The sequence below is a fragment of the Vulpes vulpes genome, chromosome 8, assembly GCF_048418805.1.
Source record: "Vulpes vulpes isolate BD-2025 chromosome 8, VulVul3, whole genome shotgun sequence".
Lineage (NCBI taxonomy): Eukaryota > Metazoa > Chordata > Mammalia > Carnivora > Canidae > Vulpes > Vulpes vulpes.
The window spans coordinates 34,615,632-34,637,977 of record NC_132787.1 but is presented as its reverse complement, the minus strand read 5'-3'; the positions used below and the strand labels follow the sequence as shown (position 1 = coordinate 34,637,977).

Sequence of the window (22,346 nt, the reverse complement as noted above, 5' to 3'; positions counted from 1 at the left end):
ACCCAATTTAAAAAAAGATTGAACGGGGTGCTTGGATGGTTCAGTCAGTTAAGCATCTGCCATTGCACAGGTCATGATCTCAACATCTTGGGGCCAAGCTCCCTGCTCAGGGAGGAGCCGGGTTCTCCCCCTCCTTCTCCCTCTGCAGCTCCCCAGCTTGTGCTCTCTTGCTCTTTCTATCAAGTAAATAAATCCTTTTTAAAAAATAAAAAGATTGAATAGACACTTCAAAGCACAAAACCTAAACAAACACTTCCCAAAAGAAGACATACAAATGGTCAAAAAACACATGAGAAGATGTTCAATATTATTAGTCTTCAGGGAAATGCAAATTTAAAAACACAATGAAATATCATTGCACACCCATTATCATACTGGTGAAAGTTCAAAAGACTGACAATATCAAGTATGAGCAATGATAGGAGCAACTGGAACTCTTGTGTGTTGCTACTGGGAATGTAAATGTTGCAACCACACTGGAAAACAAGGTAGAAGTTTCTTATCAAATTAAACATGCATTTACCATAGGACTCAACGATCAAACTCCTAGGTATCTAATTTAAAAAAAGGAATGAAAACGCATGTCCACACAGAAACTTGCACATCAGTATTCATGACAGGTTTATTCATAATAGCCAAAAATAGGAAATACATCATAAGTCCTTAGAGAGATGAAGAAATTGTGGCATATACATACAATGGGATATACCTCAGCAACAAAAGGAATGAACTAGTGATACATGAAAGAACATAGACTAATTTAAAAAAACATACTGAGCAAAAGAAGTCAGTTACAAGAGTACATGATTATGAAATTCTATATGAGGCAAAACTAATTCATAGAGACAGAAAGGGTAGCACTGATTGTCTGGGCCGAGCGGGTAGTGAAGGGGAAGAAAGGAATTTTTGCAGGTGATACAAATATTCTGTCTTGACCTGATGACGTTTAAGAGGTGTATACAGGCTCCCTGCATGGAGCCTGCTTCTCCCTCTGCCTGTGTCTCTGCCTCTCTCTCTATGAATAAATAAATAAAATCTTAAAAAAAAAAAAAGAGGTGTATACAGTTGGTAAAAATCCATTGACTTCATGACTTCAAATGGAAGAATTTTCTTGCATGAAAGAAGGACTCAAAAAAATTAATTTTTTAAAATTCAAGGTCAAGGGGCACCTGGGTGGCTTAGTTGGTTAAGTGATCGACTATTGTTTTTGCCTCATGTCATGATCTCAGAGTCATGAGACCAAGCCTCAGGGAGGGCTCCATGAGTGGCATGGACTCTGCTTTAGATTTTCTCTCTTCTCTCCCTATGCTTCTCCCCCTGCTCACATGTTCTCTCTCTAAATAAATAAATAAAATCTTTAAAAACATAAATAAAATGTCAAGATCAAGAAAGACAAATAAACCTGAGGAATTCTCCCAGATTAAAAGAAACCAAAGAAGTTTCTCAGTTGAAAAAATTCAAATATGGGTTATAGATGAAATTACAGTACTTTCTCAATGTTAAATTTCCTGATTTTGACCTTTTTGCTATGGTTATACAAGACAAAGTAATTGTTCTTATAAAATGTTTAGACAATAGGACATAATGTCCCCAATTTATTATCAAATGGAACAGCAAGAGAGTGGGGAAGAGAGAGAGAGGAGAACTGTAAAGCACAGATAAAATATTAACAAATGGTAACTACCTGTCAAGGTTATATGAGCGTTTTTACACGATTGTTTCAACCACTCAGGAAGTATAGCAAAGTAAAAACATTTTAATTAGAGTTGATTATCTATTTTTATGAGAAGAGTGGCAAGATAGCTATTTTTTAGTTCTTAATTATGCCATCTCTCACACCCAGAGGCTATTGGAATGATTTATCCTATTAATCAGGAAAAGACCCAAGCTATTAACAAGGACAAAAACCAGACTATCAAGAGGTGTCCAATTAGTTCTATGGGTGGTTCAGGCAAAGAGAAAGAGAGAATTTCTCAGGGCCATTAAAGAAAGGGGAAACTGCTCTCCAAAGAAAAAATCATGCCCTCTTCCTCAAGAAGACAGATGACATCTGATCTCTTAAATCATAGTCCAAAATTATGATTTCTTCTTTTGTCAGCTCATCACAGCAAACTAATTCCTACTATCAGAAACATTACTTCATAAATAATCACAAATTATCACAGAAACAAATGAACAAAAAAGTGACAAAATTCCATTTCACCTTTTCTTCTTGTATCTTTGGAAGGAGGTAGACAAAACATTATCAATTCTCTTCTCACAGATACAATGGTATGGATTAGAGCAATCAATATTTGTTACTCTTGTTGAGCTCAAAAATGCACATTGTCCTCTTCCAGAAAAACTCATGAAGGTAAAATTACTGTAGAACAGAAAACACAGCATCAACTGTTTCATTCTGAAGCTTACAATAACATAATTTATCATTTTTTAGTCCATTGCCTAAAGGTCTAGAATATGGAAATGTTATAACTTCATCACTAGCAGATTTTCTTTTGGCAAGGCAAAGATCAAATTAAAAATTAAAGTACAGTTTCTACTGAATCCATATTTCTTTCTTGTAAAGTAGAAAAATTGTAACTCAAACCATTGTTAGTTAGAGACCCAATATAAAGGAGTTTCAGATGAATTTGGTTGGGGGATCCTCAAAATACTCATTTGTGATTGTGGGAGGGATAACTAGCTGAGTCACGATGATACAATCACTTCATATTACTTTATGATTTTGTGTACCTCATAATGCATTGTCTGAGCATGTGTTTACCATAATAATTTTGTTAATATCTCTATGACATTTCTCATCTTTTTTCATTATACTTACCAAAACATTTTCTTAATCATTCTACTTACTCTTACCAATGACCTCTGTGTGAAAACCATGTGAAATAAGAAAAGATATTTTTAGACACAATCTTCCCAATCTCAACACCACTGTTGGAGCTCCAATGCATTCCAGACACTTACATCCCAAAAGGTAGGTCAGTGTCAACCCATTTCCATTTTTTTTCCTTTATATCATATGATAATCCAATCCAGTAGTTTTTCTTATAAGTTTGTGTTTGAATGAAGGTCTGTAAAGGAAATAAAACATTTCATGTGGCTAGTCTCATTTGTTAGATGAATGCAAAGAAGGAAGGTTAAGGCCACAGCTCTTTCTATGGCCAGTACTCTGCACTCTCCATACCATCCTTCATCTCTACTTCCTAGAAGACGCTCTCTCTCCTCCAGCCCCTTGCTTGTATTTTCCAAAGTAGTTTTTTTTCCCTTGTAGTTTATTTACTTAATGTTAAAAATGCCCATCTGTCTCATGGATTATTTAAAACTTAAAAAATTTTAAATCTAAATATCTAACAAAAAAAACATAAAATAATGTATGACACTTGAAACTACTCAAAATCATGCTCCAGAAAAATATTTAAGGATGTTAAAAGTGATCATTTCATATTCTTAACTGAAAAATGAATCTTTACAACAAGCATATGTGGGAAGTTGTGTATCAGAGCCTTCAGCCTCTTAAGAGAAAGGTTTGCTATAATTTACTAGTTAGAAGGAGTGAAGGGAAGAGGGGTAGGACTTAGAAATATGTAGTGTCAAAAATGTAATATATCAAAGTGACATTTTATATAATGTCTGATTAAATGGTTAATGTATTTCAAAATATAGGTTTAAATATAAGTATGTTTTACTGCAAACAAACATTATTATATGACTTGCTCTCATAAATTCTTTTATGTTGTGATTTAAAACATCTATTAGATTTGCATATAAATTTTGTGTTGCTTTCCTAAGTGATAAATAGAGGCTTCAGATCTTTAAAAACATTTCTCTGTAAAAAAAAAAAAAATGTGTGTGTGTGGATGGTTTTTACTGGTTATAAATTTAAAAGATAATTTTGATATTGTTGTCACTTAATTTTCTCTTTTTTGAAAGATATACATCTTGATACAATATATTAGAATATGGATCAAGAAAATATTACCTAAAGATGCAATGAAAATCACCATGAAGCTAATTTGTAAAGTAATCATTACTTGAGCACTGGGTGTTATGCTATATGTTGACAAATTGAACACCAATAAATAATAAATTAAAAATAAATAAATAATCATCACTTTTAGGTTCCTCATGATTATGTTCATATTGCAGATGGAAAGACTGAGACCCAAAGGGTAAGTAATTCACCCAAGGTCACTCAGCTAGTAAGTGGCAGAACTGGATTTGCCTGATCCCAGGCAATCTGGCTCCTGGATTCCTAATAGCACCTTCTGGATTAAGTTGCCTCCAGGTTTTTGGTTGCCATTTTATAAGGATAAATAGCCACTGCATCCAGGCTATAAATAACAAAGGGTTAAGGACTCCATCAAAGGAGAGTTATGCTTTTCAGGGAGCTTACCCACACACACCCTAGAAAAGGAAATGAATGCAAAGACCTAAACCAAATCTTCAAGGGGATTTCCATTTTCAAAATAATCATGGTCATCATGACAGATAATATATATTGAATGCTTGGTAAGTAGCAAGATCATATATGCCTATCGGTAGGCAGGGTTTTCCAGAACACTTAACTTTCTTAACTACAAATTTTTAATCACTCAACAGACACAACACAGAATAACTGAAGCTCCCTCTTTCTGAACTCTCCCTGTTCTTAATATCTTGGGTCCCAGCATGAAAGACATAGTCCAGAAAAATAAAAGTAAATGTAACAGTCCACAATACCAGTTCATCTTCATCATTTATCTTCAGAAGAGATAAATTACAACTTTGGCATGTCTTTTTACATCCAATCCATTTTTCACTTTTAGAAGTGAAATAATAATACTTTATTCTATGACAGGACTGGTGGTTTTCATGGAGTTTGCCTACAACATATAAGGTGAAACATTATGTGGTATTCTGTTAAACAGAGCAATATATTTTTCAGCCCTCCATAACTAAAAAAAACTTAATAGCTATCAATAATGATAACTTTCAGTTCATTAAGATTCTGGAATACCAAGAAATACCTCCCATGTCAATTGCTGCATTATTCACAATAGCCAAGATATGGAAACAACCCAAATATCCATCGATGGAAGAAGGGATAAAGAAAATGCAGTATATACATACAATAGGATACTATTCATCTTTAAAAAGGAAATCCTACCAAACATAACAGTATATTACATTAAGTGAAATAAACCAATCACAGAAGGACAAATACTGTAGGATTCCACTTATATGAGATACAAAAAATAACCTTGGAGAAACAGAAAGTGGAAGGTGGTTGCCAGTGGCTGGGGCAGGGGGGAATAAGGAGCTTTTCTGTTCAATGGGTAGATAGCTTCAGTAATGCAAAATGAGTAAGTTCTACAGATTTGCTGTATGACATAGTGCCTATAGTTAAGAATACTTGTGAACTTAAAAAAACTTGTTAAAAAGGTGGATCTCATGTTAAGTATTCTTAACCAGCCCCCAAAAAAGAGAAAAAGGAAAACTTTCGGAAGTAATGGATATGTCTATTATTCTAATTGTGAATGATTTTATAGACATATGCATATATCCAAATTTGTCAAATATATACATCAAATATGTGCAATTTTTATATGTTAGTAATCTCTATAAAGTTGATTTTTAAATAATAAAAGCAAATTTTTAAAAAGATTCTGGAATGCCTTCTAAATAAAAGAAGCATTATTCTTTGGAATTTTTTCTTTTCCTCATTTATTTTAAAAAGTACCAAATTTTTAGAATACTATTGATTCTTTCATAACAGAGAAGATAAATTCCTACCATATCTAAATGATATTAAATATGCAAAATCTTTTTGTAAACTCCAAACCTATACAAATATTTAATAGTTATAGATTAACCAGGTCAATTCATTCCACAATTTGCATAATAACAGATTTTATTATATGAGATTTAATATCTTATCTCTTGGATGTTTTTAATGGTTTTATTACAAAGAGTTCACAAACATTGACACTTTGGCAAAACTTGCAGAAGTACTGCAGAGAGCATATAGACTAAATATCTGAGGTCAAGGCAGAATGGAAATACACATGCAATTATCTTTACAGAAGCCTCCAAATCAAAGGCTTGTGCCCATTTTAGGCTAAATATATTTTTACTAACAGCCTCCATATTCTTGTCAGCAACAAAGTGAGTGTCTAATTGGCTCACATAACCAAAATGATCCACATTTTCCAGGAAGCTGACAAACTATTTCACCTTCTGGGAGCAGTAGGAATGCAGGAACTGCCACTAATCTGAACAGATCCTGGGGTCTCAGTCTCACATCTGACACAGGCAAACGCAAATACTCATCTTACATCTATGAGATACAAATGAAAAGGTGTCAGGACACCTGGGTGGCTTAGGAGTTGAGCATCTGCCTTTAGCTCAGGGTGCGATCCCCAGATCTGGGATGGAGTCCCACATCAGGCTCCCTGCATGGAGCCTGCTTCTCCGTTTGCCTATGTATCTGCTTCTCTCTCTCTCTCTCTCTCTCTCTCTCTCTCTCTCTCTCTCTGTCTCTCATGAATAAGTAAATAAAATCTTTTTAAAAAAATTAAAAGGTGTCTAGTAGACCTGATCACTAGCATATACCATAAGCCTGCCTATTAGGCCTCAAAGCTTCTGGAAGGTGAAGAAATAATAGTAAATCATGCAATCTTTCATTCAAGATTCTCTTCATACCTTTATTTTTGCTCTGAAACGTCCTATTTGTAAAGAGTAAATCCTGTTCCTTTTTCTGCTGAAGCATTTCATTTTTGAGAATGTTATATTCTAAACTCTTATTTGTCAAAAGTTGGTCCTTTAAGTAGCTGTCATTTTGCAAAATGTGGTACTCTTGAGTCAGGTTTCCTATCATTTCCCCCAGGTGATGGTTTTCTTGAATAAACTGAAAAACTAAAATAAATATCACAGATATAATACAAGAGTGCTCATAATGCTTCAATGTTAAAATTTAAGACAAAATAAAAAGTCTCACTTTGACAACCAACCCTTTCCATTACCTTAAATGGTTATTGTGATATTTAGAAAGTAACACCTCTATAAACTGACCATAGAAATGGAAACATCAAACCCCACACTGCAAACAACTTACCTTCAATCGGAGAAGAACAAACATTATATGGTCTCATTCGTATGGGGAATATGAAAAATAGTGAAAGGGAATAAAGGGGAAAGGAGAAAAAATGAGTGAGAAATATCAGAGAGGGAGATAGAACATGAGAGACTCCTAACTCTGGGAAACGAACAAGGGGTGGTGGAAAGGGAGGTGGGCGGGGGTTGGGGGTGACTGGGTGACAGGCACTGAGGGGGGCACTTGATGGGATGAGCACTGGGTGTTATGCCATATGTTGGCAAATTGAACTCCAATTAAAAAAAAATCCCCCCCAAAAAAATAAACAACTTACCTGTAGATTAAGTAAAATAAGGTGTCTGAATAAAATTATGATGGTAACACCTTAGCATTCAGTTCAGTTTCTTTTTAATAGTTAGGACATTATTTATAAATAGGTACCAGAGTAAAAATGAGTCAATCAACACTTAGCAATACATCTTCTAAGTATGAAAATCTGTACTAAGAAACATGAAATAATAGTATCATTGCTATTGGAGTAGATCGAATATCCACAGGAGAAAACAGAGGAATGTTTAAATATGTACATTTATCTTAGTGTCACACGTTAGTGATTTTCTCTAAAGATGTCAAGAAATTCAAATAAAAGATAAAAGTTGAATTCATCTTCATCTAAGATCCACAAATAGAATTAATCTTTTTACTAAACTATATTCACATTACATACTTGGAAAAAAATCAAGAGAACATCATAATTTCTTTTGAAAAGTTGTTTCTCAAAGAATGTGTATGTAAGATTCATAATGATCTAAACTCAGAAGGCATTATATGACTAAGTCCTGTACCTGAAGGAATGTTACCATGTATTATACAGAACGAGACAGCTCATTAAAGTACAGAGTCATTGGAATAGGCAAGTAAAATGAAGGTGACACCATGACATGTCTGGGACATTCCCTGATGATAGCCAGGGAACAAAAAAATGGAGCGAGGTTAATATTTGCACAATTAGTGATCACTGCTATTACTCAAACTTGAAGCATGTATTTTAATTACTTACTCTTTGTCCCCAACACGGCAACAATGATCAGTAGTAGTAAACACAGGATCCCAAGAATCACTACAATGAGATGTCTTGGCACTGGAAACCCTTTAAGTAAAGAAAGAAAATCATCAGGAATAGAGCCTAGTCTACTACTAACCTTAACCTGAGATACCATTTGAAACAAAGAGACAATCTTCTCTAAATTTTTACAAAAAATATCATACAAATTGATATAAATTTGCAACCTAGTAATCACAGTTTTAAAGTCTCACATTTCTGACTGATACATACCCCCTGTAGAAATCTACACAAGAACAGTCCTCTAGGATTTTAAAAGAACTTCCCCTACTAAAGCACAGATGGCATAATAAATAGAATTGTCCAATCACTACGCTGTACACTTGAAATTTGTGTACATTGTGAATCAACTATAACTCAAAAAAGAATTCAACCAAGTTTTTTTTTAAAAAAAAAGCACAAATGAGAATAAACATAATACTCATTTATAATAATTTACACTGATGTGTTTACTCCTCCCTGTGATTACAACTCATCATGAAGAAGAAGGAAAAAGCAGTCAAAATTCTTGAGGAATTGGTAGTCAATAGTGGGTATTGTGAGGCTGGAAATGTAACTGAGGTCCATCCTTAAAAGAATTAATAGAAATCAACTTTCCTTTCTTTTCCATCAATCCTATTTTTCCCTAGCCAATATTACATTTATCCTCATACTTTTGAAGTCTTGCACCTGAAAATTCTATTTTTCACTGTCACTAAATTAAGACAATAAATGTTATTCTCAATTTAGAGGTTGTGACAATATTTGAAGGTAGAAAGCTAGAATAGAAAAGACAACAAAGAGTGAATGCTCCTTTTGAATAATTTTCAATTTCTTCATTGCCAGTTAAGGCTTGGTAAATAATTAAGACACTTGAAATTTTTTGTCTGAATTAAAACATTGTTTCTAATAATTATTTTCATTTTTCAAGAATTCTCTAAGACTTTTATTTCTCTAGGAAATTCAGTGTTTTCTTGAGACTCTAATCTGTCCTTTACTTCTAAAGGTCTCATGGATTCCTCTTTACCAAATTTAATTAAAAAATTTTATTGGCCTTGCAAATTTAAAGAATTTGTTAATTTCTCCATTTTCACACACACACACACACACACACAGAGAGAGAGACAAAGAGGCTTGTTCTCCTACTCTACACCATTATGGCTTATTATTACCGTTTAAGAACCTGAAGGACAGACAGGAACTTTTTTTCAAACATCAAAGTCTGACAATCCATAAGAGATGCTTAAGACATATACCTTTGCCATCCTTTGTCCCAGGGCTTTGAGTCGTATCTGCCCTTAATCTATTTTGTGACTCTGGAGACTGAAGAAATCTCAGGGAAGAATAAATTACTTTCTCATTGCTCATCTTTACAGTAAGAAGGGAAATATGCTTGGCATTAAAACCTCACAATGGGATTACTTCTGAAAAAAGAAAAATTAAAATGTCAAGCAGTAGAAACATACTAGGGACATGTCTAGAAGCATGTGTGTGTATCTGTATGTGTGAATGTGTGTTTAACTCCTTCAAATGCCTAAAGTATGTAGACTAACCCTGATTTATATAAGAAACGGGAAACCTTTCAATCTTTCTGTTAAACTCATTTATGTTCCTAGTGATTTTTTCCATGATTATTAGAAAATATAGAAATAATTTTTTAATATCTCAATGGATTGAATAGGCTGGGTCCTATTCACCCAGCCAACTTAGTTCAAAATGTTGAACATACATATACAAATGTCGGGCAAATCTGGCACCAGTATAAATCACTAAGACACTTTTAAAATTATCAATTCAAACAACAAAAATTTTGTTGAAAATTTGTAAATATATAAATTTTTATATAAATAAAATTATAAATTTTATATTAATATAAATACTGATTTATATTATAAAATATAAGTATCCTGGTTTTAAAAGCTTTACTGCACATGTTCAGATCTACATATAAATATTTAAAAGTTTTTGTATTCTTTTCAGTTATGACATAACTCTACCAGAGTGTTTCCCAAAGTACAACCGATACACCATCTACAAAAGAATTAGAGATTAACATCGCAGATTGGTCAACAACACAGATTCCAGTGCTCTATGCAAGATATGCTGAATAAAAATCTCTCAGTTGGAGCTAAAACATCTGTGTTTGTAACCCGTAATGATACCATGTATATTTGAATTTTAGAAATAATTTTTAGTGTATAATGTTGCCAGAGAAGCCTCTGTGAAAATAAAATTTATCAGTAGGTAGTCATTTGTTAATATCCATAAAGGATTCCATCTCTGAATGGATATCAATATAAAAAGAAATTATTAAATAGTAAATCTTTAAAATTTACCTTCACTTTTATATTAATCAGTATGAAAAGATAATATCTGAGAAACAGAAGATAAAGAAAACAAATTGCAAATGTAACTATTCTCCTTAAATTTTTTTGTTGATTTTACAAAATCAACAAAGTTTACCCACAATCTTCCCTAATTACCTAAGGAAAAGGAGTCTTTTCTATTATAAAATCCTTTAAGACAGATAATATGTAAGTCATACAACACAAAGTAAAAATCTTTTGAGAAATCTATTGAGAAAAAAAATAACTTTCCCTGAATGTTGCACTGCAGTTTTCACATCCTTTAGAGTTAATGCAGTTCGAATGTAATCAATACAAAATGCTTTTCTATCAATCCCCATATTTACGCCAAGCCTTTTGTAATAAAATATCTACTTCCTAGAATATTGTTTTCCTAGAATCTCTTTATAAGTGAGACTAGTAAAATACTCAGATAACAAAGATTTGGGGGCACAAAAGTAGATATTACCTGTGTCTATGCCCTGCTGAGATACCGGCATAGAAAGATGATCCAAAAAAGATATGGAAGAAGTTGGCTTTTCCAATCCTGGATTCCCTTACATACCTGAGGGGCTGTAAGAGAGAGAGCAGAAATGATTGTCTTTAATGGTACTCCTACTCAAAAATTTACTGCCCCTCCTCTTGACCAAAGTGGTGAAAGGAAATTCTATGAAAAGGCTGATATCTTCCTCCATTTCAAAATAACCAATCACTTCTTGACCAAAGTGGTGAAAGGAAATTCTATGAAAAGGCTGATGTTGAGGTATATCTTCCTCCATTTCAAAATAACCAATCACTTCATACTCTTTGCAAAATAACATTCAAATTCAGTATTTGTGGACTGAAAATATAAATTAACAGAGCTTTGGAAAAAACAAGAACTAATATCTTTAACAAAAACTAGCATACTTAAAAGAAACTATTAGAGAAAACAAATGATTAAAATGTATAAGTATACATATTCATAAGAAATACTATAACTAAATTCTAAAACCCTTAAGGAGCCTGTCAGAAACTTTATCTTACATGTTGCTATTTGAAAAAAAAAGATTCATTTTTCTGTTTACTGCATACTACAGATATATGTATTTTAGAAATTATTTTAAAATACCCATAATCCCACTATAAAAATTTTGGTGTATATTATTCTATTTTTAAACCACACACTATGTTTACCCTCAAAATTGACATCATTCTATACATAATATTTTTGATCTATTATTTCCTAATAAATGTTTTCTCACTTAAAATATTCATCTAAAATGTGATTTTAAAAACACATATAGGGAAGCAAGATGGCAGAGGAGTAAGGGGTCCTCATTTCATCTGTTCCCCCAAATTGGGGAATTTCATCAATTCCCCAATATTTCTCAATAGAGAAACTATTTTTTTCTCTAATAGTTTCAGTTGTTTTCAGAAAAACAACTAAAAGACCAAAGCTAGATAACTTTCAAACCATCCTGTATATCTATGAATTCAAGCTGAGATGTAAAGAAAGAATGCCTAGAATTCTACATATAGAAAAATGCCTCCAGGGAACAAAGACTTTCCCTGGCAAACAGTTTACACTAAGCCCAACCACCTGGCAAGGGGCAGTGCAACCCTGCCCAGATACAGACACCTGAGAATCAGTATAGCAGGACCCTTCCCTAGAAGACTACTAGAAGAATAGGAAACATCAAGTGTACTGACCAAGCAGCACTGGAAAGGTCCAAGATGGGGGAAAATAGTATATAGAACTAGAGGTATCTTTCTTATAATCATAAGATTTTATCTTTCAGGTTAAAATTCATTTATCTTTCAGGTTAAAATTCTCCAATATTCTTTCTTTTTCCTGTCTTGACTATAATATTTTATCAACTCTTCATTTTTAAGGTTTTTTTTCTTTTTTTGACTTTAATATTTTACAATTACATGTTTTAGATATATTCTTCATTTTTTATTTTTTTCACCATATTTAATTTTATTTTTGTATATATATATATATATATATATATATATTTGCTTTTTTAAATAATTTTGGAATTTAGTGCCTTATAACATACAAAGCAAAATACACTCAGAACAAAGTGGATCACCACTTTGGTGAGATTATATTCTCTTGGTCCACTCTGTGAGATTATATTCTCTCTCCCACCATTCCCCTTCCTCCATTTTTTTTAAATTTCTTTTTCTTTACCCTTTTTCTTTTATTTTCTGGTCCCTGATCTCTTCAGAATTATCTAGTGTGTATTTTGCGTAAGTTGTGGTTGTTATTTTTGACTCTGCTCACTCATACAGCCATTCTGCACTGGAAAAAATGACTAGAAGGAAGAATTGACACAAAAGAAAGAACTAGAGGTAAAACTCTCTGCCACAGATCTACTGGATATGGATTTAAGTAAAATGTCAGATGGAGTTCACAATTACAATTATAAAGTTACTGGTTGGACTTGAAAAAGGCTTAAAAGACTCTAGAGAATCTCTTAGTGTAGAAATGAGATCAGATTGAAATTAAAAGTCCTCTGAGATGTAGTCTAACTGGATGCTCTAACAAGTAGGGTAAATGAGGCACAAGAGAGAGTAAGTGACATAGAATACAAGTTGGTGGACAGAAGGAAGCTAAGAGAAAAAGAGAAAAACAACTAAAAGACCATAAGGAGAGGCTCCAGGAACTAAGTGGTAGTTTGAAAAAAAAAAAATAACATCCATATTATTGGAATTCCAGAGGGCATGGAATCAGAGAGAGGACCATAAGATATGTTTGAACAAATCACATCTGAGAACTTCCTTAATCTAGGGGCAGGAATTCACCTCCAAGAGATGGAGAAGACACCTCCCCAAATCAACAAAAACTGAATCCACACTCTGACATAATATCGAAGCTTGCAAATTTCAGAGATAAAGAGAAAATCGTGAAAGCAGCTCAAGAGAAAAGATTCCTAACATATAGGGGAAGAAATATCAGATTAACAGCAGACCTATCCACAGAGACCTGAAAAGCCAGAAAGGGCTGCCATGATATATTCAGGGTACTAAACAAGGAAAATATGCATCCAAGAATACTTAATCCATCAAGGCTGTCATTCAGAATGGAAGGAGAGATAAAGAGCTTTCAGGACAGAGAGAAACTGAAAGAATATGTGACCACCAAACCAGCTGTGCAAGAAATATTAAAGGGGATCCAGTAAGTGAAGAAGGAGCCCAAAGAAAGAAAGACAATCTGCAGAAACAAGGACTGTGTTGATAGTACAATGGCACTAAATTCATATCTTTCAATAGTTACTCTGAATGTGAACAGGCTAAATGTTCTAGTCAAAAGACAGGGAGTATCAGACTGGATAAAAAAAAATGCTGTCTACAAGAGACTCGTTTTAGACCTAAGGACACCTTGAGACTGAAAATGAGGGGGTGGACAACCATTTACCATGCAAATAAACCTCGAAAGAAAGCTAGGGTAGCAATCCTCATATCAGATAAATTAAATTTTAAACCAAAGACTGTACTAAGAAATGAAGAGGGACATTATATCATACTTAAAGGGTCTATCCAACAAGAAGACCTAACAATTATGAATATTTATACCCCAAATCTGGGACAACCAATTATATAAACCAATTAATAACCACAATAATGAAACACATAGATAATAATACATTAATAGTAGGAGACTTCAATACTCCACTCTCAGCCAAGGACGGATATTCTAAACGGAAGATAACAAAGACAAGGGCTTTGAATGACACACTGGACAAGATGGACTTCACAGATATATATAGAACATTCCATCCTAATGCAACTGCATACACATTCTTCTTAACTGCACATGGAACTTTCTCCAGAATAGACCACATACTGGCTCACAAATCAGGTCTCAACGGATACCAAAAGACTGGGATTATTCCCTGCATATTTTCAGACCACAATGCTTTGAAACTAGAACTCAATCACAATAGGAAATTTGGAAGAAACTCAAACACTTGAAGGTTAAACAGCATCCTACTAAAAGATGAATGAGTCAACCAGGAAATTAGAGAAGAATTAAAAGATTCATTCAAACTAACAAAAATAAAAGCACACGGTTCAAAATATTTGGAATATAGCAGAGGTGGTCCTAAGAGGGAAATGTGTCCCAATACACACCTCCTCAGAAAATTGGAAAAATCTCAAATACACAAGCTAACCTTATGCCTAAAGGAACTATAGAAAGAACAGCAAATAAAGACTAACCCAAGCAGGAAAGATAAATAATAAAGATTAGAGCAGAACTCAACAAAATAGAGACCAGATGAGCAGTAGAAAAGATAAAAGAAACTAGGAGCTGGTTCTTTGAAAGAATTAATAAGATAGATTAAACCCTAGCCAAACTTATCAGGAAAGAGAAAAGATTCAAATTAATAAAATTGTAAATGAAAGAGGAAAGATCACAATGAACACCAAGGAAATACAAACGACTTTAAGAACATATTATGAAAAAAAAAAAAAGAACATATTATGAGTAACAATATGCCAACAAATTATGCAATCTGGAAGAAATGGATGCATTCCTGGAAACTTAAAAATTTCCAAAACTGAATCAGGAAGAAATAGAAAACCTGAACAAACACAGAACCAGCAAGGAAATTGAAGCAGTCATCAAAAACCTCCCAAGAAATAAGAGTCCAGGGCCAGATGGCTTCCCAGGGGAATTCTACCAAACATTTAAAGAAATAATACCTACTCTACTGAAGCTGTTTTAAAAGATATAAGTGGAAGGAAAACTTCCAAACTTGCTCTATGAGGCCAGCATTACCTTGATCCCAAAACCAGACAAAGACCCCATCAAAAGGAGAATTACAGACCAATATCCCTCATGGACATGGATGTCAAAATACTCACCAAGGTAATAGCCAATAGGATACAACAGTACATTAAAAGCATTATTCACCACAACCAAGTGGGATTTATTCCTGGGATGCAAAGATGGTTCAACATCCACAAATCCATCAACATGGTAGATCACATTAATAAAAAAAAAGACAAGAATCACATGATCTTCTCACTTGATGCAGAAAAAGTATTTGACAAAATGCAGCATCCTTTCTTGATGAAAACTCTTCTAAGTGTAGGGAGAAGAAATATGCCTCAATATCATAAAAGTCATATACAAAAAGCCCACAGCAAATATCATTCTCAATGGGGAAAAACTGAGCTTTCCTCTCAGGTCAGGAACATAACAGGGATGCCCACTCTCACCACTGATGTTCAACATAGTACTAGAAGTCCTAGCCTCAACAATCAGACCACAAAAAGGAATAAAAGACCTTCAAATTGGCAAAGAAAAATTCAAAGTCTCCCTCTTCACAGATGACATGATACTGTATATAGAGACTCCACCCCAAAATTTCTAGAACTCATACAATTCAGCAATGTGGCAAGATACAAAATCAATGCACAGAAATCAGTAGCATTTCTATATACTAACAATGACACAGAAGAAAGAAATTAAGGAATTGATCCCATTTACAATTGCACCAAAAACATAAGATACCTAGGAATAATCCTAACCAAAGAGGTGAAGGATCTGTACTCTAAAAAACTATAGAACACTTATGAAAGAAATTGAGGAAGACACAATGAAATGGGAAAACATTCCATGCTCGTGGATGGAGGAATAAATATTATGAAAATATCTATGCTACCCAGAGCATTTTACACATTCAATGCAATCCCTATCAAAATACCATAGACTTTCCCTCACAGAAGTGGAACAAATAATCCTAAGATTTTTATTGAACGAGAAAAGATCCCAAATATCCAGAGGAATGCTGAAAAATAAAACCAAAGCTGGAGGCATCACAATGGCCTGACTTCAAGATGTATTACAAAGCTATGATCGTCAAGACAGTATGGGATTGGCACAAAAACAGGCACATAGATCATTTGAACAGAATAGAGAACCCATAAATGGACCCTCACCTCTGCAGTCAACTAACTAATCTTTGACAAAGCAGGAAAGACTATCCAATGGAAAAAAGACAGTCTCTTCAATAAATAGTGTTAGGAAAATTGGACAGCCACATGCAGAAGAATGAAACCAGACCATTCTCTCACACTATACACAAATATAAACTCAAAATGAATGAAAGACCTAAATGTGAGACAAGAAACCATCAAAACTTTAGAGGAGAACACAGGCAGCAACCTTTTTGACTTCAGCCTCAGCAACTTCTTGCAAGACACGTCTATAAAGGCAAGGGACACAAAAGCAAAAATGAACTATTGGGACCCCATCAACATAAAAAGCTTCTGCATAGCAAAGGAAGCAGTCAACAAAACTAAAAGGCAAACTACAGAGTAGGAGGAGATTTTTGCAAATAATATATTAAATAAAGGGCTAGTATTCAAGATTTATAAAGAATGTAGTAAAATCAACACCCCAAAAAACAATCTAGTCAAGAAATGAACAGATGACATGAACAGATATTTCTCCGAAGAAGACCTACACAAAGCCAACAAACACATGAAAAAGTGCTTCATATCACTTGTCAACAGGGAAATACAAATGAAAACCACAAAGAGATACCACCTTACACTGGTGAGAATGGCTAAAATTAACAAGACAGGAAACAACAAGTGTTGGTGAGTATGTGGAGAAAGATGAGTGTTATATCTTTATAAGATTAATCAGGCAATGGCTTGGAGGGCAGATAGGCATAGAGAAAGCTGTGATTTAGTGGGATGGCACTGGTCTGGATGTGCAGTTACCAGGGCCCAGTGCAGAATGTCACCAGAAGTTTAACAATGTATTTCCATAGAACTACTCTATGACCCAGCAATTACACTACTGGGTATTTACCCCAAAGGTACAGATGTAGTGAAACAATGCAACACCTGCACCCCAGTGTTCATAGCTGGAATGCTCACAATAGCCAAACTGTGAAAGGAGTTAAGATGTCCTTCAACAGATGAATGGATAAACAAGTGATTTTATACACACACACACACACACACACACACACACACACACACAATGGAATATCATTCAGCCATCAGAAAGAATGAATACCTACCATTTACGTCAACATAGAAGGAACTGGAGAGTATCTTGCTGAGTGAAGTAAGCCAATTGGAGAAAGACAATTATCATATGGTTTCACTCATATGTGGAATATAAGAAACAGTGAAAGGGAATATAAGGGAATGGAGGGAAACTGAGTGGGGGGAAATTAGAGATGAAGACAAAGCAAACCATGAGAGACTCCTAACTCTGGGAAAGAAACAAAGGGTTGCAGAAGGGTAAGTGAGTGGGGGACTGGGGTAAACTGGGTGAAGGGCATTAAGGAGGGCACATGATGCGATGAGCAATGAGTATTATACTATATGTTAGCAAATTAAATTTAAAATAAAATATTGGGGGGATCCCTGGGTGGCTCAACGGTTTGGCGCCTGCCTTCGGCTCAGGGCATGATCCTAGAGTCCCAGGATCGAGTCCCACGTCAGGTTCCCTGCATGGAGCCTGCTTCTCCCTCTGCCTGTGTCTCTGCTCTCTCTCTCTCTCTCTCTCTCTCTCAATCTCTCTCTCTCTCTCTCCCGTCTCTCATGAATAAATAAGTAAAATATTTTTAAAAATAAATAAGATATTAAAAACAAAAATAAAATAAAGATATATATATATTCATTAATCATATAGATTGTAACAAAATTTACTTAGGCAATACCCTACTGTTGGACATCTGGGTTGTTTCCCATTTTTTTGCTGGTGTAAAAAATATTTCACCTACTTTTGAATGATGTCTTAGGAAAAATATTTAAACATGAAATTAGAGGGTCAATACAAAAAAAATGTTAACACATATTGCCCAGTGCCTTCCAGTAAAGCTGCTCCCATTTATATATGACCAATTGTGTGTGAAAATGTTCACATTTTATTTTTTAAAATAAGATACTGTTGAAGTATTCCTCTACTTAAATTTTATGTGAATCTTATTTCATGAAGATCCACAACCTTCCAGCTAGTGGAAATTGGTTTCTATAGCTGCTTCTGAGGCAGGACTTATCATTATACACCCAAATCTCACTGAAGTTCATTTTCATATACACAGGCCTTGTCAATCTTCTGACATTCAGCTCTGTGAAGTCAACTAAAGTACTCCTCAAAGCAAATGATTAGGGTTAATATAGAGTATGGCAGAAGAGGAGTGAGGTGGGATGAGAAACAGAAATTGGTCATCTAGAGACAGCTCATCCTTCACCAGTCTCTAACCAAATTCCTTGCTTATTCTTTTCATCCCTTACCAACCTCCAGCTGCAACTAAACCATGGTACTTTAGAAGGCCTTCCCATTCTTCAGTTTGCTCATGCCCCCCACCTCTCATCCAAACTACTTTCCAAACAGAGCTACTGAATATTCTGACCACAGGGATCAGTCTAGGTTATGCTGCTGTTCCTTGGCCCTCCACTGACCCACTTCAGCCCCCAAAGCAGTCTTCCACTAATCATCATGTGCAAGCAGTCATCTGAAATATTTCCCAGACTGATGTAATTCAATTATATAAGCAAAGTTTTATGAGTGGAGTCTGGACACTTCAGTAAACCCATTGCTGGGCATTTTCTTCTCTCCAATCCTGATTAGGCTTTGTTAATCTCAAAACAGAGAAATCCTAGCCTTCTATCCTAACACCATAATTAATTAATTAATTATTAATTATTATTAATTATGTCTGCTGAGACAACATAGGAAGTGGGAATGGGAGAAATATTAATGGTCATTAACTGTCATTTATTGAAGGACCCACTGGATATAAAACCATATCAAAACCTCCCAACACTGATAGCTGTTTATTATTGTCCCCATTTTACAAATGAAGAAACTAATGTTAAGAAGTTGACTTGCCAAAAGACACATTATTGCTAATTCTTGACCCATGTTTAAAATCAGGTTCATTGAATGTTAAATATTATTTTTTGAGGTCCAAGTTTCAAACTTTTCCTACCTGTAAAAATGTGAAGCAAGTCTCTCAATCTTCAAGACTATTTCCTCATATGTCTGTAAGAATATCATTCACTTCATAGGCTGGGAAAAATTCAATGAAATTAGCACTAGATATGATTTCCAGACTTCAAAATTAATAACTATTCATTTTTCCCCTCTCTCCTAAGGTTCTATAAATAGTGGAAGAGCCAGGATGGCAGTCCAGAAATGCTGACAGGCTGAGCTACTTTTTCTCTCCTCACATGTCAGTTTTGCAGTGTAGATGCTTGGGAAAAGTGTGTGAGGAGGGGCAGGGGGCACATTAATACAATTTAGGAGCAGGGAACATATGGCAGTTCACTCCTGACTCCCTAGAAAAACCATTCTGTGACCTCAAGTCCAATTATTCCTATATTGCTGTCCCATGCAGATACTAGTAATGCTGAATCTTTATTCTGTTTTGATTTACATCCAGAGTCGGGGAGAGTGTGACTAATTCTCACGATGGAGGCTAGACAGGTACAGGATACTGTTTTACACTACCACAGTGGTCTGTCTTCTCTACGTAAACACTGTAAGCCAAGCACCATGTCGGTCTAGTTCCTTACTATAACTACAGCATAGACAAGAGATGTGATGCCTACATGTGCACATGATGAACAGGTTGTTCAAGTTCAGAGAAACTGACTATAAAATCTAGATTTTTCAGTTGTAGAGAGTATAATTAAGATGAATGATTAGAGAGCCAAATTGTGTAGCTGCTCCCTCCAAACTAGGTGTTTGGCTTGTTTATTACTAAGACCTACTTTCTGGAAAGAAGCAAATTTATTCTTAAAAGAGAAGACAAGCAGCATCAGATAATAATGGCAGCGACTTCAGTGGGGACTAATTGAAACACCTAGCATGGCCTTTTGATCAAAGCAGCACAAAACTGGAAGCACCAAACCTCATCTGTCACAAATACTAGTTTATAAAACAGAAAGATGAAAATTTGAAGAATATTTTGAATGTTGATTGTACTGTCTTCCAAATTCACTTATGTGCAAACACATATACACACTAGGAATATATAAAGCATTCATTTATTTACTTCCTGGCTGCTTTGCTACAAAGCCTTCTTTCACTTGGGACACCAGATATTTTACAGCAACCCTTACTGACCATATTAGCTTTGTCAGCTAGCTTAGTTCACAGCTTCTATCACACCATCAAGTTTTCTGGTCACACCTTCAAACCACAATGGCTTATCATTTCACAGCAGCTTGCTGTTCTTACACTTGTAGGCCAAAGTGAAGGATGTCTAGAAGAAACACTGGCTCCCAGGGAAAGATGGTCTACATCCCTCTAAGTGAGAAGAGAACCTCACCTAGCCAGTTTCCCACCTCCACAGTTAGACTCAATGCCTAACCTTTATGACATGCTAAATTTCTGGTTCTTGCTGTAAACACTCAACAGCCCTTGTTTGAGTTTCCGGTTCCCCTAATTAGCTACTACATTTCTCCTTCCTTTTTGCAATAAAAGCTTATCAAGTGCCCTAGAGTTAAAATCCTTTATAACAGCCCAACTTCCCTTCAGGGGTCAATCAAATAGTATGCACCCTTCCTCCAATTTCTAAATAACTAAATGAGAAGACCACCTTAGGAAATAAGTGAGCTTGAGAAAAGTATGGCAACCAAAGTTCTTCAGAGGGCTATTTGGCCTCTCTGCCACTAAAAGAAAACCTGTCTATTCACAGGCTGAAAGGGAAAATAGGTCTGCAAAGTAAAGGGATAATTAAGAATTTGATGATTTTTTTTAAATTTTTATTTACTTATGATAGAGAGAGAGAGAGGCAGAGACATAGGCAGAGGGAGAAGCAGGCTCCATGCACCAGGAGCCCAATGTGGGATTCGATCCCGGGTCTCCAGGATTGTGCCCTGGGCCAAAGGCAGGCGCCAAACCACTGCGCCACTCAGGGATCCCAAGAATTTGATGATTCAGTTAGTGTTCCCTCCACTATTTCAAACAGCTCAGACCCTTAAATCATTCATTTACCTTTGTTGTTTATCTTTTATTAAATTTTGTGGATTTTATCTTCTAGCTCATTACCATATAATGCTAGGAAGCCAATTATTAAAATAATCAACAAATTTGATGTTCACTCAAAAACCTACACATAGATGTTTATAGGAGCTTTACTTAAAATCGCCAAAACCTGGAAGCAACCAAAATGTCCTTCACTGGATAAATGAATAAAATAAGAAGAAATGAGCTATCAAGTCATGAAAAGACATGAAGGAAACTTAAATGTGTATTACCAATAAAAGAAGTAAATCTGAAAATCTACATATTGCAGATTTCCAACTATATAGCAGTGTGGAAAAGATAAAACTATGGAGACAATACAAAGAGCAGTGGTGATGATGAGGGTAGGGGATGAGGGTAGGGAGAAATGGATGGAGCACAGAGGAATTTTAGTGTTGTGAAAATACTAGCCCTGATACCATAAGGATAGATACGTATCATTACACATTTGCCCAAACCCTTACAATGTACACTGCCAAGAGTGAACCCTAATGAAAACTATGGGCTTTAGGTGATTATGAAGTCAATAGAGCCTCATCAAATGTAACAAATATAACACTCTGGTGGGAAATGTTGGTAACAGGAAGTTATGGATGGGTGACACTGGAGTATATGAGAAATCTGTCCCTTCCTCTCATTTTTCTATGAACCCAAAATTGCTCCTAAAAAAAAGTCTTTAAAAAACATCACAGGGATTAGTGGTTGAACTTACAGTACAACCCATGTTCACAAGTTTCATGTATTTCAAAACAAAATAGCAATAGGATATACAAAATAACAATTTAGCTATCATTTAAATTTATACTTAAAGTCATCATATGTATACCCTCA

The 22,346-nt window shown here is 34.8% G+C and overlaps 1 protein-coding gene across 2 annotated transcripts; it reads right to left on the bottom strand.

The window, feature by feature from the left end:
• Positions 1-597: 597 nt before the first annotated feature.
• LOC112917496 (killer cell lectin-like receptor 3) lies at positions 598-20,931 on the bottom strand. Of its 2 annotated transcripts, XM_072766038.1 has the most exons (8): positions 19,474-20,931; positions 10,989-11,092; positions 9,431-9,598; positions 8,133-8,222; positions 6,682-6,894; positions 4,720-4,862; positions 2,965-3,071; positions 598-2,362 (listed from the first exon to the last, which is right to left on the bottom strand). In XM_072766038.1, the coding sequence occupies exons 3-8, from the start codon at positions 9,540-9,542 to the stop codon at positions 2,200-2,202; spliced, it is 828 nt and encodes a 275-aa protein (XP_072622139.1). In that variant the 5' UTR covers positions 9,543-9,598; positions 10,989-11,092; positions 19,474-20,931; the 3' UTR covers positions 598-2,199. The 2 variants fall into 2 exon arrangements, with proteins under 2 accessions (XP_072622139.1, XP_025851333.2); XM_025995548.2 differs by lacking the exon at positions 19,474-20,931 and having other exon boundaries at positions 10,989-11,664.
• Positions 20,932-22,346: the final 1,415 nt, after the last annotated feature.